The sequence below is a fragment of the Corvus brachyrhynchos genome, unplaced genomic scaffold, assembly GCF_000691975.1.
Source record: "Corvus brachyrhynchos isolate BGI_N302 unplaced genomic scaffold, ASM69197v1 scaffold338, whole genome shotgun sequence".
NCBI lineage: Eukaryota > Metazoa > Chordata > Aves > Passeriformes > Corvidae > Corvus > Corvus brachyrhynchos.
In genome coordinates this window covers 334,053-350,022 of record NW_008239334.1, presented here as the reverse complement: position 1 = coordinate 350,022, position 15,970 = coordinate 334,053, and the positions used below count along the sequence as shown (strand labels likewise).

General features: G+C 49.7%; 1 protein-coding gene across 1 annotated transcript in view; it reads left to right on the top strand.

Annotated features, from left to right (window-relative positions):
• Window positions 1–13,286: 13,286 nt before the first annotated feature.
• CD34 (CD34 molecule) overlaps window positions 13,287–15,970 on the top strand; it is a 13,123-nt gene continuing 10,439 nt past the window's right edge. The window contains 1 exon segment of the mRNA XM_017741117.1: window positions 13,287–13,925. Within this exon segment, the coding sequence (XP_017596606.1) occupies window positions 13,874–13,925 (52 nt within the window). The 5' untranslated portion in view covers window positions 13,287–13,873.

Sequence of the window (15,970 nt, the reverse complement as noted above, 5' to 3'; positions counted from 1 at the left end):
TGAGGGTGCTCCCCCCGGGCTGGGGCGGTGGGTACAGCAATTAGTGTCCTATTGTGATTAATATGGTGCAATTTGTGCGTGTGCTGTAATTACAGGGACAATTTATGCACGCAGTTGATGATAGCGGAGCTCGATTGCTGCGGGTCCCGGCTCCCCAGGGCACAGCTCCGTCCCCCGGGGGCGATGCCCGGTCCGTGCCCCCCGCCGTGGGACACCGGCCCTGTGACCGCCCCCGGGGCGCTGCCAGAGCGAGGAAGCGGTGCAGGGGATGCAGGAGGTGTGAGGATGCTCCGGTCCCGCCGCTCCGGCTGCCATCTGGTGGCTTCCTGGAGCAGCTCCCGTGGACTCTGAGCTGGGGTAGGAGAGGAGCGCTGGCCAGGCTTTGGACGGGTGACAAGGATTTGCACTGGGTGGGGAGTGATACGGGATTTATTTCGGATTTATCTCAGTTTGCTTTATTAAAGCACTTTTCTGATATTGTTTGGCTCAACTTTTCCCTGTTTATGCCCCGAAAGTGCTCCTGACCCCGGGCACTCAGACTGGCGTCAGCCCTGTCTGTCCAGCTTGGAAGATGCCGGTGATGACCTCGAGGACAAGGGGTTTGGAATAATGATCTGCGATGTCCTCTCTTCCCAACCCAGCTGGGAGCTCGGATCCTGATTTGTAGCGGAGCAAATGGTAAACAAAACAAAACAAAAACCCCCCACAACAATCTTGATCTATGTGCAGAGGCAGCGGGCTGTAAATGTAAAATGTAAATGTAAAATATCTGAAAGCTTGTCCTCACAGTGTCACCCTGCAGCTGGGACAAGGCTCTGTGCTGTTCTGCTTCTGAGGTTTAAGGCTTTTGCCTCATCTGGAAAAGAAGGATAAAATTAAGTGAGAACCTATGAACTCAGTGGGATGGTTCTCACCCCAGAGTGCTTTAGGGACTGAGGATCAGCCCTTTGAGTTGCCCTGATGCTCTGCAGTGCAGGATCTGGGCTACAATGGACAGCAAGGGCTGAATTTTGGAGGTGTGACCCCGCTCCAGATGGGATGGGAGCCCCTCAGAGCACAGCCACGACCCTGCAAGGACCAGCTGCTGCTGTGGCAGAAAGAAACCCGTGAAATAAACAGGATAAAATGCATTTTAGCCACTCCATGGGCTGCCCTGAGTGTGCTCTGCTCAGGTGAGTGATGGGAGCCTCCCTCTTGAGTCTGAAACCCCCCAAATTCCCTGGAGGAAACATTCCCCCAGAAAGCACAAGGATCCTGCTCCCACCTGGCTCCATGGTGCTGTTAACAGAGGCTCTGGAAGGCACAGACATCAGAATAAATGTGACCCTCTTGAAGACGGCTGATGATGCAAAGGTCAAAAGAAATGACTGACGAGGAGAAAAGTACATGCTAATATTTCTCCAAGAGGAGGAAGAATTGCACATAATGGGTGTAATATTCAGAGCGAGAGAGAGCACAGTCTGGTGACTGATGCCAGCATTTTAAAGGCACTTAAGCCTTAAATTTCCCCTTGACAAAAGTTATGTCACGTCACTCTTGCGCTGACATGGGCTATGGGGGAAGTGTCACAAAAACAGAGCCGGAGGAGAGGAGCGCCAGGGAAAACAGCAGGAGCAGAGGGTGGGCACAGCTCTTCCCACCTGCTCCTTGGGAAGGATCCCCCTGAAAGGTGTGCTCAGCACAGCTCTGGGCACTCAGATTGAGCCTGTGCAGGTTTTTTGTTGTCCTTTGTCCGACAAGAAAGAGCCCCAAATTCCCCTCTCTGCCGCAGCAGCTGGTTTTGATCATTACCAACAGCATCACACCCTCAGCTCGGACATGGCCAAGGGTGGGACTCGTAAATCCTGAGCTTTGCTCCAAGCCCACAGTGTTTGTGTCAGAGTGTTGTGAAACGAGGGCCTGGGGCTGTGAGAAATTCAGGGGTTTAGGCAGAGAAGGGCACAGGGTGCAGGGCGAGGATGCAGCATCCTGAGGGAGCACCAAGCACCTTCCTCAGCACCTCAGCTCCGAGCAGGGAGAAGTTCCTGCACCAAGAAACCCTCGGGATTGATTGATCTCTGAACTGGGCACACAAAAACCCCAACCAGGGCAGTAACCACAGTGATAAACTTTATGCTTCTCTATCACAAAAAATAATTGTTCTGCCTGAGCATCATTATCCTGACATTTTTCTGCTCCTGTGTCTCTCACCGAAAATAAAGGTTCATTTCTGCTGTTATAATGAGCTACACTTTCAATAATTCACAGCGATTTTTTTACTGGGCTTTTTTTTTTAATCTTCATCACAAGGCTATAAAATTTGTGCCACTTTTCCAGGTGTTCCTGGAGGATCAGCAGCAGGAGAAAGGAAGTGCAGATTTGCTGCAGTTCATTTAGTGGGGTTTTCCTGTGCTCTTTTGGAACTACTATTATTATTGTTGTTGTTGTTATTATTATTATTATTATTACTATTACTATTCCAGTGCCTACTACTGAGGGAAGACTTGGGTTCAGAGGAGACTTGGAATGAAATTTGGGCCCCAAAGATGCCCTCCAGGCTGCTGTTTTAGAGACAACATTTTCTATTCCTGATACCTGCAGAAGTCTCTGAAGCAGTGAAATCCTTGCACAACCATTCCAGGCTAAAAAAGTGCCTTTTGCCCCCTCTCCTCCTATTGTTTCTTACCGGGTTTGATGTGTGATAACTCCATGTGTGTAAATATACGTAGTTAATTTTCCATCTGGAAAGTTCTGCCTGTCTTCATGAAGACAATGTGGAACTTCCTTGACATTAATCTGGCAGCATCCCGAGTTATGGTGCTGTTCCTGAATGCTTTCTTCATCTCTATGAAATGATTATTTGACAGAACAGCCATTCAATATTGTTGGAATAATTATTATGCTTGTTTAATACATCAATTTGAGCTGTTATCATGGATTCTTTGAAATGTTGGATAATTACATAAATAATTAGGAAACAGTCTATCAGTGCATTTTAGGGCAAAGCAGAGCTGCTGATCTTTTATACAGACCGGACTCAAACTTGGGGAAGGAGGAGGGAATCCATGGCACCATGAACAGGTGGCTTTCTGTGTATTCCCACTGGCTGTTGGCTCCTCCTCATCCTCTTTGTGCCCTCATGGCACCGCACATCCTTAAAATCATGGGGTGATCTGGTTATTTCCACAACTTAAATGTGTTAAAATGGCTTTTCTTAAGCAGAACGGTGCCTTGTGTCCAGTACAAGCCAAGAACTGGGGATTCCGTGGGATTCCATGGCCAACAAAGCCACTCTTGGCCCTTCCCTCTGCCTCTGCTGCTGCCTGACAGGAATGCAGCACCTCTATTGATCCTCAGTCTCCTGGGGGTTTATTAACACACTGTTAATTAGCACACGAGGCCGAGGGGAGCCCCTTCACCTGCCATTCCCAAACCCATCACCTCCATTTGCACTGGAAAGGGCTTTTTTTCCTTCTTTTTACAGAAGAAACCAGGGATGGGTGTGAAGAGCGGCGTGAGCAATCTGGAGAAAACAGAATTTCTTAATTTGGGAAGGATGGGGAAAGGATGGACCTGTGTCACTTGTGTCACCTGTGTCACTTGTGTCACCTCTGCTGTGCTGGCAGCCCAAGGATGGGCAGGAGAGGCTCTGCTGGATGCTGGAGCTGCAGCCCCAGCTGCCTCAGCTCAGCACATTTAGTGACAATAAATCAGAGGTTTGAATGAGGCTCCTTGAACATCGTGGGGAGGATTCGAGTGAAGCTCTGGGTTCTGACTGAATTTTCCTCCCTTTGTTTAAACTCCTCTGCAGTGAGGGGAGGCAGCAGCACCCCCTCAGCTGTGAGACCCCAGCAGCCCTGGCACCCTCCCCGTTTTGGGGGGGACATCTGGTGCTGTCGGCTGAGCAGCTCCATCACAGCTCCCCTCCGCTGTCACCGGGAGACGCGGCGGAACGAAAACAAAAGACGTGACAAATTTGTCCTTTTCTCTTTTATAATTAACCAAAATATCTCGTTGTGTAGCAAAGCGTGGCTCCTAATTAACAGACAGGCGAGAGGCTATTTTTAAAATCCAGACCCCCAGTAATTATATTTGCAGCAGAGAATGATATTTCAGTCAAATGCGACAGACAGTGAGCCAAGCTCCCATGTGAGGCAATTAATATTTCACACCTGCCAAGCAAATCAGTGGCAGGGAGGGGAGGGGAGGGGAGGGCGTTGAGGCTGCACTGGGGGGGCCCTGCCTGCTCACAGAACACCAAAAATCCTTCACCTGGCTGTAGGGTGGCCGGTGAAGCAGCTCTGGCTGCTGTTGGGACAAAGAGAGTTGGCCAAAAGGGCCAGCAAGAAACAGAATGGGGAGAGGATGCATGGGAAGGCTGGGCCCTGCTGGAAAGGGGAGTGAAATAACCAGGAACACCCAGAATCCGCCCTGCCCTTCCCAGTACAAAGTTATTTTTCTTCTCCTGGCCCCTGGGGGCTGGAGGACGCCTCTGGCTCGGGCTGCTCTCCTCACCCAGGGCTCTGCTCCACGAGCTCCTCATGGCTGGAGCTGCCCCTCTCCTGTGAGTTGTCCACATCAGTGTGTTCGTTTTCCCTGTTATGCAGACAAAAGCTGTATTTTCCTTCCCACTGTTTGTGCAGCTCAGGATTAATCTGCCCGTTAATGGATAATCTGTCAGCCTTTGGATGCTCTGGAAGCTGGGAGGAGATTCACGGGCGTGTGATGCCATCTGCTTTATCGGGAGGGTTTGGAAACCTGACGTTCGATTTGTTCTGCAGGATTTGATGGTGGATTATTCTCCAGATTCCAAAATAATTAAGGAAATCAAAAAGCAGAAAGAAGGATGACAAGGAGGAGGAAGCAGAGGGAGGGGAGGCAGCTCTCGACCTGTGCTCTGGGTAGGACAGGCTGACAAACCCTGCCTGGGGAGGTTTTCTGTCCTTTGTTCCTGTGCTTGGTAATAAAACTCCACAAGCAGTGGCTGGGGCACCTCAGAGCCAGCAGGGCTGAACCTGGGGAACAGCAGAGACACAATTATCCCTTATTCCTGGGTAATTTTAAAGCTTTTGTGTTTAACGAAGGAGCTGGTCAGGGAAGGGGTTGTGTGGTCCAGAGTTTGCTCTCAAACACTGTGCAAGGTGCCCCGGGCACTGCAGCTCTGGAAATTTCCCTTCCAAATTATGGAGGAATCTCGTCCAGGCAGGAGCCTCTATTGACCTCCTGCCACCCTCCTAATGAGAAAAGATGATGGCTACACTCCAGGGGGAGCAAAAGCAAACAAACCTCCTCTCTTCCATAAAAACAAACCTGCAAACCTGTAACAATTAATCTGAGACCGGCCAGGAGAGGTCCCAGGATGGGGTTTGCATTTCCAAGGCTCTCTCTGAAGCACTCCTGGTAAGTGACGGAGCCTCAGCCTGCCCGGATCGATCGTGTGGCCTTTGCCACCCCAGAGCTTTCTCTAAATGATGCGGCGTCACTTCCCATCACCAGCCTCTCCCTGCGATAACAGATGGGGCTGGGGGGAGCTGTGTCCCACAGGATCTCAGGAAAAGTCCTTTTAGGTGGAAAAAACAGTCAGGTCGGAGCATTCCCCATCCCAAACTCCCCGTGTGAATTCCCGCAGTCCTCCCACTGCCCCAGCCAAAGCCACACTGAGCAGCGCTCGTGACCCCGCTGTGGCCACCACGGTGCCATCCTGGGCATGGAGGGGCAGAGGGGCTGTGCCTGGAAAGCTCCTCCTGGCCCTGAAACCCTTCCAGCTGCTCTGGGAGCACCCAGAGTCATCAACCCTCTGTTCCTGCAGGAGGTTCTGTGCCTTGGTCATTTCTAATGCATTTTTTATTCTCTCATAAATGTTTTTTTTTGCTGTCGATCACCACAGCACTGAGAGGAAAGGTTCGGGATGGTGCCCACCATTTGGGTGCCTTTTCATGGAATCACGGAATTACAGAATTATAGGATGGCCTGGGTGGGAAGGGACATTAAAGCTCATCCCATCCCACCCCCTGCCATGGGCAGGGACACCTTCCACTGTCCCAGGCTGCTCCAAGCCTTGTCCAGCCCGGCCTTGGGCACTGCCAGGGATCCAGGGGCAGCCACAGCTTCTCTGAGCACCCTGTGCCAGGACCTGCCCACCCTCACAGGGAACAATTTATTCCCAGTATCCCATCCAAACCCACCCTCAGCGCCTCTTCAGTCGGACCCTCTCAACATGAGATAAACTGTAATTTGTGGGGTAAAACAGCACTATGATTTTAAACAGCAATTCAGTGGGATGTTCCCATTTAATGTGACTGTCCTGCGAGTCCCACCTCCTCCTGAGCTGCCCCTCGCTCCCCTTCCCAGGAGGTTTCACTGGATACCATCTACTTCCATATGCGCTTTGATTCCCAGTGATCCTGGAAGCTTTTTGTTCTATTATTCACCGTCGGTCTGTGTTGTCTGCGCTTATTATGAGCCATCAGAAGGTACCTGGGAGTCTGCAGCCTTCCCAGCCACTTCTATTGTACAAACACATCAATAAATAAGTGGCGTCTGAATTTAGCTGTGAGCTTGTAACTGTTAGCAGAGCCCTGTCATTTTTTCAGGTCATCTGGCACTGCAGTTAAAATAGTTTTGCTGTTGCACCCTTCTCTTCAGGAGAAAACCAAAGAAGTGGCTCTTAGATTTCTATTTCTTTTTTATTTATCACTCCTAAGAACAAGGACAGACTTCAAACTCCAGACAAAAGGAGGTTTGGAATGCAGGCCCTGGCGGTTTCCAGAGCAGTGGGTCAGGAGCAGCAGGAGTTGATAATGACCGAGGATGCTCCCGTCCCCGTATTTGAACAATTCCTCCTTTGAAAAATGGAAAGCCTCGTCCCTCTGGGACCTCATTTCCCAGGTAGAAAACAGCAGCACTTTATTACCAGCAATTGCCAGGGTGGAGACAAGAGCCCTTTGCAGCCCCGTTCCCCTGGCGCTGCTGGGGCTGCCTTTCATCGCTGCCTCTGACGAGTTCTGCGTCTCCGATGCTCCAGCAACACCTGGCACTAATCTGGTGTTTACTCAGAGGAAAAGCCATCCCTTCATTTCCTAATTACAGTTTTGGTTTCTGCCTGAGAAGCGCCACCAAAGTTAGGGGGTTTTTTAGGCTGTACTTCCTTTGCATGAATTACAGCTGGAGGGGGGATCTCCCTGGAAACAAAGGCAGTTCAACTGAGATTTTTTTCTCGAATTCCCTGGGCAGAAGGGATGCTCAGCAGGATCCAGCCAGGCTTCTGGCAAGTGTAAGCTTGGGATCAACAAGGCAACCCATCAGGTGGTTGTGTTTGAAGTGTATTTGTAAAGACAATAAATGAAACACATAAAAGCAGCCAATGGGAGATATTTTTTCACCAAAAGTTTGGTCAAGAATTGGAAAAGGTGACCCAGGGTGGAGTCCCCCATCCCTGGAGGGATTTATAAGATGTGTGGATGTGGCACCTGGGGACATGGCTGGGAACAGCAGTGCTGGGGAATGTTGGACTCGATGATCTCAAAGCTCTTTTCCAGCCTAAACGATTCCACGATCCCATCATTGCCCTTAAAACGAACAACGCCGCAAACAGCATTTATCTGGAATTCAATTTTAAATTAAACATCTCATCTATCTCGGATTCTGCTCTCTTGGGCCATCAACACGATGGACTTGCTGCAGCCCTGGCAGTGGGTGGAGAGCCCCAGCCGTGAGCCCAGCTCACACGTTCCTGTGACATCCACAAACGGGAGAAATAAATTGCAATTAGTGGGCTGCAGATCCGGCTGGAGGAGCCAATCTTCGCCCTGAATTACGAGACTTAGGCTTTAATGATTTTTATCGGTGTTTTGTGGTGCTGCTGTTTGTTACAGTGAAGCACTTGGGAGGGGGCAGCAATGGAAAGCACTCAGTGAAATCAGGTTAATGAGACTCTACCACTGATGGATGGGGACAGGAATGTGACCGCTCCAGCTCTGTCCTCTCCTCTCTGTTCTCACATTCCTGCAGCTCCTTGCTGCTCCTGGTATATTCAACTGATTTTGGTACATTCAAACTAATGGGGAAATTTCCAGAAAAATTTTAAAAGAACAGTTTTTGAGAATATCTTGGTACCTCAACACACTGAGAGTAGCTGCCTGAAATCACACTTCGTGCATGTGATGGCAGACAGGGATTCAGCTGCATCCCACAGAGATGGGTAATTCACTTATTTACTCTTCCCAAGGGATTATCATAAAATTCCAGACTGGTTTGGGTTGGAAGGAACCTTAAAAACCCCCGGGTTCCACCCCTGCCATGAGCAGGGACACTTTCCTCTATCTCAGGTTGCTCCAAGCCCTGTCCAGCCTGGCCTTGGACACTTCCAGGGACGGGATAGCAATTAAAATATTGGGTTTAGAATTAAAACCCATATATATATGGGTCTGGGGTTTTTTTAAATTTTTTTAACTTGAGCAAATTCTTGTCTCTTCACAACCCTTCCAACTGCATTTAACTGTGCCCTGCTATTTATCACCCTCTTGCACAGCTACTACTCACCCACTTACACAGAGCAGAGTCATTTCTCTGGGAGAAACAGCTGGAAAAGCCCCTCAGAATCCCAGACTCTTGCTCTGCAGATCACACATTTTATTCCAAAAAAGCTCTTGGAAATCTTAAAAAAAAAACAGAAAAAGAAGAAAGATGCATGGCTGCTGCAACTCTAACACACTGTTAATAAAAGTGGTCTATTAAAACAAATTGCTCGGTATGATCATTCTGCTAAAATCAATATCTTCAAATAATAAAGCACATATGAAGTGCACACACGACTGCAGCCCGGCAAACCATCTGCTGGGGAGATTGCTGAGGAGTTTTATGCCTGAAACTTTTACTCCAAGACTGTTGGTTCAAATCTAATCAAGGCAACGCTCATTTACTGCCTTCTGTGTGCTCAGCGCTTTGTGGGCTATTCCCAGGTCTTTAATCCCGGTTTAAGGGGCAGGCTGCGATGTAAATCAAGGCACTTAAGTGTTTTTCCATGAAACTCTTCCCCAGAGGAATATTTTCCTGCAGCAATACCGGAGGTGGAACGAGTCAGGAGGAATTGCCTCGAAAAGCAAGGCGAGAAGGGGCAAACGCAGCAGCCTGCAGGGAGCAGATGCTTTTCCCAGCCGCAGGAACGGGAGTTTGGGTGGGAAGAAAGGAATTCTGGCACAGGATGGGCACGGAGCCGGGAGATGCTGGGCCGGAGCTGCTGGCGTGACCTGGAAACAGTTGGTAGCACATGGAGCAGCACAGGCAGGAAACCACACCGGCTGCCCCAGCTCCAGCGCTAAATAAAGCCCTTTGTTGTCCTGGAAAGGAATCCCTCCTGGATTTGAGACGGGAAGAAGGAGGTCTGTGGAGATGATATCTGCCCGTGCCAGAGCTCTGCTCCCAGCGCGGCAGACGCGGCAGCAGAGGGACCGAGAAAATCCAACAACAGCCAGGAAACTCATCTAAAAACCCCCTCAAATTGGGCTTTTGGAACTGTGAGAGGACAGGCTCTCACTGCAGTCCTCGGAATGCCTGGAGGAGGAAAAAAAAGGAGGATTCAGGGAGATGTTTTAGCACCTTCCAGCGTCCCCAGCACCCTCCTGTGTGGGAGGGCAGCGTGCCCAGGGCAGTGCAGGGCTCTTCAGGACACTCTGGTGCAGAAATTGAGGCCACAACCTCTCCAGAGCCGCCTTCCCACAAAGGATGCCCTGGCAGGAGGCTCAGGATGGAGTTTCTGAAGCCCCACTGAAGGAAGCATTTCCTGCCCCAAGAGTTACAATACAATGATGCCACCGTGCAAATCCCAGCACAATCAAACAAATGGATGACAAGTTCTTCAGGAAATCACAATAAGGATGATACTACCAGGGCAGCTTTGGAGCTCTTTGCCCTTTCTTGGATGAATCCCATCAGTTCATTCCTCAGGAACTGCGTGCTCAGAGCAGAGTTTGTGTCCTCCTGCAGGGACAGGAGCTGCCCTCGCTCAGCCCTGGGCAGGATTTGGTGCTGCACCTCCTGCTAGCCCAGAGCAGATGTGATCCCAACAGCATTAATGAGGAGAAATAACCCAAACTCCATTAAATCCCATTTTATTTGCGGCTTCACGCTCTGCTCTGGCTGTCCACCATTCCCAAAAGCTGGATCTCCTCCTGCAGTGTCTCCTCCTCCTCCTGCATCAGCAGATTTTGGGGGCTGAGCGTGCTGGATGTCGAGAGGGGCTGTGATTTCCAGGGAATGGGGCAGTTTGGTTGCTAAGGCTGAGGGCTGGGATGCAGAACTTGTGTCTTTTGGGGTTTCCCCGCGGCGTGGCCCTGCTCCAAGTGCTTCCACGTGCCTCTGGAAGTGCTGTGAAGAGTTATTACTCACTCCAGTTGAAGCGGGAAGGTTATTAAAATGCTTTGAAACTCGTGAATAGCAACGGGTAGGTGGGTGTAAGGCAGATTTATTTGATGTGATTTTGCACAGAAATAGCCCTCTAACACTGCACATCCTCTGGGTCAGCAGTGCTGGTGCCTTGGGCGGATGGTGGGAATGGGATTATTTCATCTGTCCGAAATAGTAACTTTCAAGAGGTGAGGAAATGACTACACCGAAACCATTGTGTGCCATCTGCCTGCTAAAATGCTTATAGAAAACATGTTTCCTGGCATATAGCTTCCCAGCCATATGTCTATTGCATCACTCACAATTAAATTAAATCACCCTTAAACACTTGGACAAAATCCCAGCCCACGTGAAGGAGCCTTCATCACTGCACCGTACGAAATTCGGACACTTGATCCCATAAATGTTTGGTTGGAAGGGGCTCAGGCGTTGTTAACCTGATACAGCTGACGCTGAGTGCTGTGAGATAATTCAAGGGCATGTTCCTTGTTGTGGTCTTTCAACTCCTGGCTATAAAAATGTGTCAGGGCTCTGAGAGAAAGGAAATAATTCTGCGGGATTCGATTGCAGCACACTCGAGTCACTTTAATCAGGTTTGAACGGAGGGTTGTATCCATGAGAAAAGGTGTTGTCTCCCACTCGTGGAATAAACAGAAATAACTGAAGGGCCTGGTCACAGCTGGATATTTGGGATGTTTAGGATGTGCTCGGAGGTGTGTACACAGAAACTTCCAACAACAAAGCCTGGCCTGCTCCGTGCTAGGCTGGGTCAGCTTTTTGTCAGCTGTGGGGGGAAGGAGGCTCCCGCTGCCACCACCCTGTGCTGTGTGTCCAGCACAGCAATTCCTGGGCCACAGGAATGATCAGGCTCAAAAACCTGAGTGGCTGGATGCATGGATGGATGGATGGATGGATGAAAGCATCCCTAGATTTGCCCACAGAAGTCCCCTGGGGACAGTGCATTCAGTTAAAGAATAATCTTAATAAGTCACTTATTTTGTGGTTTTGTGGCTCTTCCTTTGAGGAAATGTTGGATTTCCCTGTGCTTAGCTGAGCCACTATCCCAGGAGGAGTTCTGTGGGATGGTCTGACATGGGCAGTGCATAATTAGGAACGAAATTCTACATCTTTGACACAGGGAATGACGTTCCAATCCAAACCAGCTTCCACTGGAAACCAAACCCACGAGCTTCCCGTGCGCGGTGTCTGCCAGACCCGGTCACAGCCTATTTTTAGTGCAGCTCTCTATTTTCAATCTGGTTTTGAAAGGTGAAACAAGCCCAGCAGCCAGGCCCGGATGATCCCGGTGGTTTCTTCCATCCAGGAGTAACCTGGGCTATGGAAGGTGTCCCTGTCCATGGCACGGGTGGAATGGGATGATCTTTAATGTCCCTTCCAACCAAACCATCCCATGGTTCTAGCAGTCTGATTTTCAGTAGTGTTATTCAACCCAAATTCTCATTTTCATAGACAAAAACATATCTGTTATTTAAATAAGACTCTTGTCTCACTCTGCCTTTCACATTTCATCTCTGAATTCATTTTCTGGGCTGATATGCAATGTAAAACCTGGTTACACACTGAGTCAGGCGCTTCCCAATGTGCGTCCGTGTGTCTGAGGGAGGAAAAAAGGGAAAATTCTTGGTGGGAGCTGTTGCAGTCAGCAGGGCCATGCCCACACTGAGGTTTTAGACCACGTTTCACTGGGGTGTTTTGGCCTTTAATAGAGATATGTGTCTCTGTCAGTCAGTAATGGATTACTGAACATAATAGAAATCTTTATATAGATGTTGGAGCCCTTTGCTGAGCTACAGATGTTTCCTTCCAAGAAACATTTTCCTGCCACGGAATCACAGAATGCTTTGAGTTGGAAGGGACATTTAAACATCATCTCATCCAACTCCTGTACTATGCTAAAAGCAAAAGCTACTGGAATTCTGTCCTACAATAAATGTGGAAATATTGTTTGAGGATTTCTTTGTAGGTAACACCATCTTAACCCTTTTTTTGGTGTCTTTTAATCCTTTTCTGGCTGTAGCCAAATGATGGCCATCCCTGCCCAGGGCAGGGACTTGGAATGTGTTTTGGGTCTCTTAAAACCCAAACCAGTTTCTGTGATTCTGTGATTGTAGAAGTGTTACAGGAGCATCCACAAAATGATAATCATGGAGTAAGAACTTCCTCATCCTTCTTTCCACAGCTTTTTTTCCTGTCCACCTCATTTTTCAATTTCCTGTTCCCAATGACTCCTTTAATCACCTCATCATCCAGCTGTAAAAGAAAAGATGGAATTAAGACTGAACTGGAGCTGAGTTTCCCAAGTGTTCATCTCTTTTTTTTTTTATACCCAAAGGCCAAATTTTGAATTCCAGTCTGGTTTGGGATATCGAGGATCATCTCATTCCACCCCCTGCCATGGGCAGGAACACCTTCCACTCCCCCAGGTTGCTCCAACTCCCATCCAACCTGGCCTGGAACATTCCGGGGATGGACATCCCCATGTGAGGACACAGAGCATCCCTCACCCTGCCCTTCCAGAGCTGGTCTCACGTGTGTCTGCAGGGCAATCACTGCAGAACCAGAGAGCCAAGTTTCCCACTTGGTGAGGCCCAGCCTGGTAATAAAACTGCAGTCGGAGTTCCTGTGCTGCCTGCAGGGTTCCCACAGAGCAGTCCTAATGAGCTCGGGGAAGTTATTGCTCTCCTGTCCCTCTCCTGCTCCAGGTTCAACGCCAAAGCTTTTGCCTGTGGGTTTTTCTCTGCCCCAGACCTTCTCTAACCCATCTCAGCCGTGCTCCCTGTTTGACTGGAGTCAATTTAGTGCAGCTAATGGAGTTACTTCTCTTCAGGTCAGTGATGATTTCGCATCCTTGAGTTCCTTGCTTAATTTGCTGAGAAAATTTCTGATTCTGAAGCCCATTTTCAGCATTCCCCCGTTTTCCACGGTGCTGGGACCCCGCTCAGGGCTTGCTGGGCTGGAGCTGGGGCTTTTCCACGTCCCTGCTCTCCTCGGGCTGTGTTTGCTTTGCTTTGAGGGAAGCTCAGCTGCAGGCTCGGCTGCAATCCCTGCATCCAGCTGGATCAGGCTGTGTCCCTGCCTTCCCTCGGACAGGAAAGCAGCAGCTCTCAGGAAAGAGTTAATCCCGGCGGGCCTTTGGGATCCTTTGCTGGGGAGAGGGCTGATCTTTTGTTTGTTTTGAAGCTGCTGGCAGGAAAGTGGGGAGGAGAAAATTACCTAAGTGATAGTGAGGTTGCCACGAACTATATAAAACTGGGAAATCAAAGCGGAGAAACTCCACCTCGCAGTTCTGAACCACAAGCACAACCCCTGAAGAGAAACCCACCCCACAAGTGAGTGAACTCAAAGGCTTGAACTCCAACCAAGCTGCATGAGCTCAGAGCTGCTGCGGGACTGAGAAGCCCGGCGCTGTCCCGGCCGGATCCCGCTGCCCCGGGAGCAGGGAGCGCAGCTCTCGGCAGCTTTCCCAGCCATGCAGTGGGGGCAGCTCCTGTGCATCGCCGCCTGCCTGGTGCAGCTGGCTGGTGAGTATTGATGCCCCAAACCCGCGGGTCACACGAGGCACCGGTGCGTGGGGCAGCTCCTGGGAGCAGCAGCTCGGTGGGGGGAAGATGCTTCTCCGGGAGTTTGGGATTGCAGTTCCACCCAAAAACCCTGCGGTGACATTTTACGGAGCATCAGCAGCCCGGCCAGCACGCTCACAGCCATGTGCTGCGGAGAAAACTCGCAGCTGCTCTGAAAAGGACAGGAATCAGGATCTAAACTCCCTACAAAATTCTGGATAACGTGAGGGGATGGGAGTGCAGCAGGCAGAGTGCAGCCACAGCTCGAGTTGTCTCTCAGCCTGTGCTGGTGTAAATGAGCCACACTCCTGTTTTGTGGTTGGAACTAAACATTTGCTGAAAATCAAATGAATCTCCATAAATATTAAAATCTCCTATTGCAGCTCTTCAAATATTCATCACATGGAGCAATGAATAACAGCACCGAGATTTTCTCGAGGTACTACTTTTTAAAGGGTTATATTTTAGGGAAATATTATCATTTTTGTCCCAAACCCAACAACCATGAGGTAATAAAAAAGGACTAAAAAAGTGAAGCAGCACTCTGTGTGTTGCCTGGTGTGCTGGGACAGGAGCCAGGAGCCTGCGGGTGTCTCCTCAAATGTAATTTTTTCTTACTCACACGAATGTGAGCGACGAGATCCATTGCAGGAATTCGCTGGGTTTTGTTCTCCTGTTCCACAGAGCTCCTTTCATGTTCCCCTGGCTGCCCAGGTAAATGGCTCACCTGAGATGCCAGCTGACTCTCCAGTCTGTGTTAATTTTACAGGAATTGAAAAAACAACCAGTTTTATTTAAGGGAAATGACATTCAGGACTGTGTGGTTGGGCTGAACTGAGCCAGGGTGTGACAAAGGTGTGAGGCAAACCCTGAGTTTCAAACCTTGAGTTCCTTGTACGAAGCAAAAGTGATGGAAAAGTGATAAAAAGCTTGGGTTTTGGAAGGACAAAGCTGCTGGGCAGCAGGCGCTTTAATGCTGCACAATGTCCTTGCACAGCCCCTGCCCAGCACTCCTGCAGGATATTCCTGGCTGGGAGGTGGAGGAGGTTGATTTTTCCTCAGGCAGCTCATCCTTGGGGCTCTGCTTGTTCCTCAGCTCCGTGGGGAATCCCAGAGAATCCATCAAAGGCTCCAGTTGTGCAACTCCCATGGAAATCCCAATTCTGTGGGTTTGGGCTCAAGTTGCTCCTGGCAGCGCTGCTGAGGGTGGGAGCAGCGGCCTCCTCCTACTCCCAGGACACCTTCAGCTAAAGCCACGTGTTTTATGGGAAAAAAACCCCTTGTGCCACACTGGGGCAGGGGTCCTACAAATGCTGCTGTGGATGTGGTGTGGGGAGGATGGAGTCTGGGTTCCAGGATCTGGAGCCAGGAGCAGCCTCGTCCAACCCCACAGGAGCAAATTCCCTGGGAAACCCAACCTCAAAGGCAGCAAATCCCCTGTAAATGCTCATTCTGGCCTTTGCCTGGTTCTTTGGGGTCCTTCCTGAGTTTCAAGGAGCAAGGAAGAGGTTTACACCCATCCCTGGTCTGCAGAGTGGGCTGCTGTTCCCAGACCCTCCCAAACTCCTGGGAGGATGCTGTGAGCAGCTTGTGTTGGAAAACTGGGGATGGATAAACCACATGGAGAGCTGTCCTGTGCTTGGCTCAGAGTGAACATGGAAAAGGGAGTACGGACTGTATCTGTACCCAATGAAAACACTTTATTTCTTTTACTTCACCTTTTATCTTTCTTTTTTGTTTATTTTTCATTCATCTCCCCCAAACTTGATTCTTAGAAAAATTTCTTTTCTTGCCATTTTCCAGCACTCTCTCTTTCCTCCACTCCTTTTGCATCACTTATGGAAGTTCTGAATATCAGGAAAGGAAAAAGAGACTTTAAAACTTCCAGCTGCTCGAGTTTAACATCCTTTAGAGGCTGCTGCTCCAGCCAGGAGAAATCTCAACCCCCGGGAAGGTGCCGGGCTCCCAGGCTGCACGAGAGGCCCCAGTCCCAAGGAAAGCCTTGG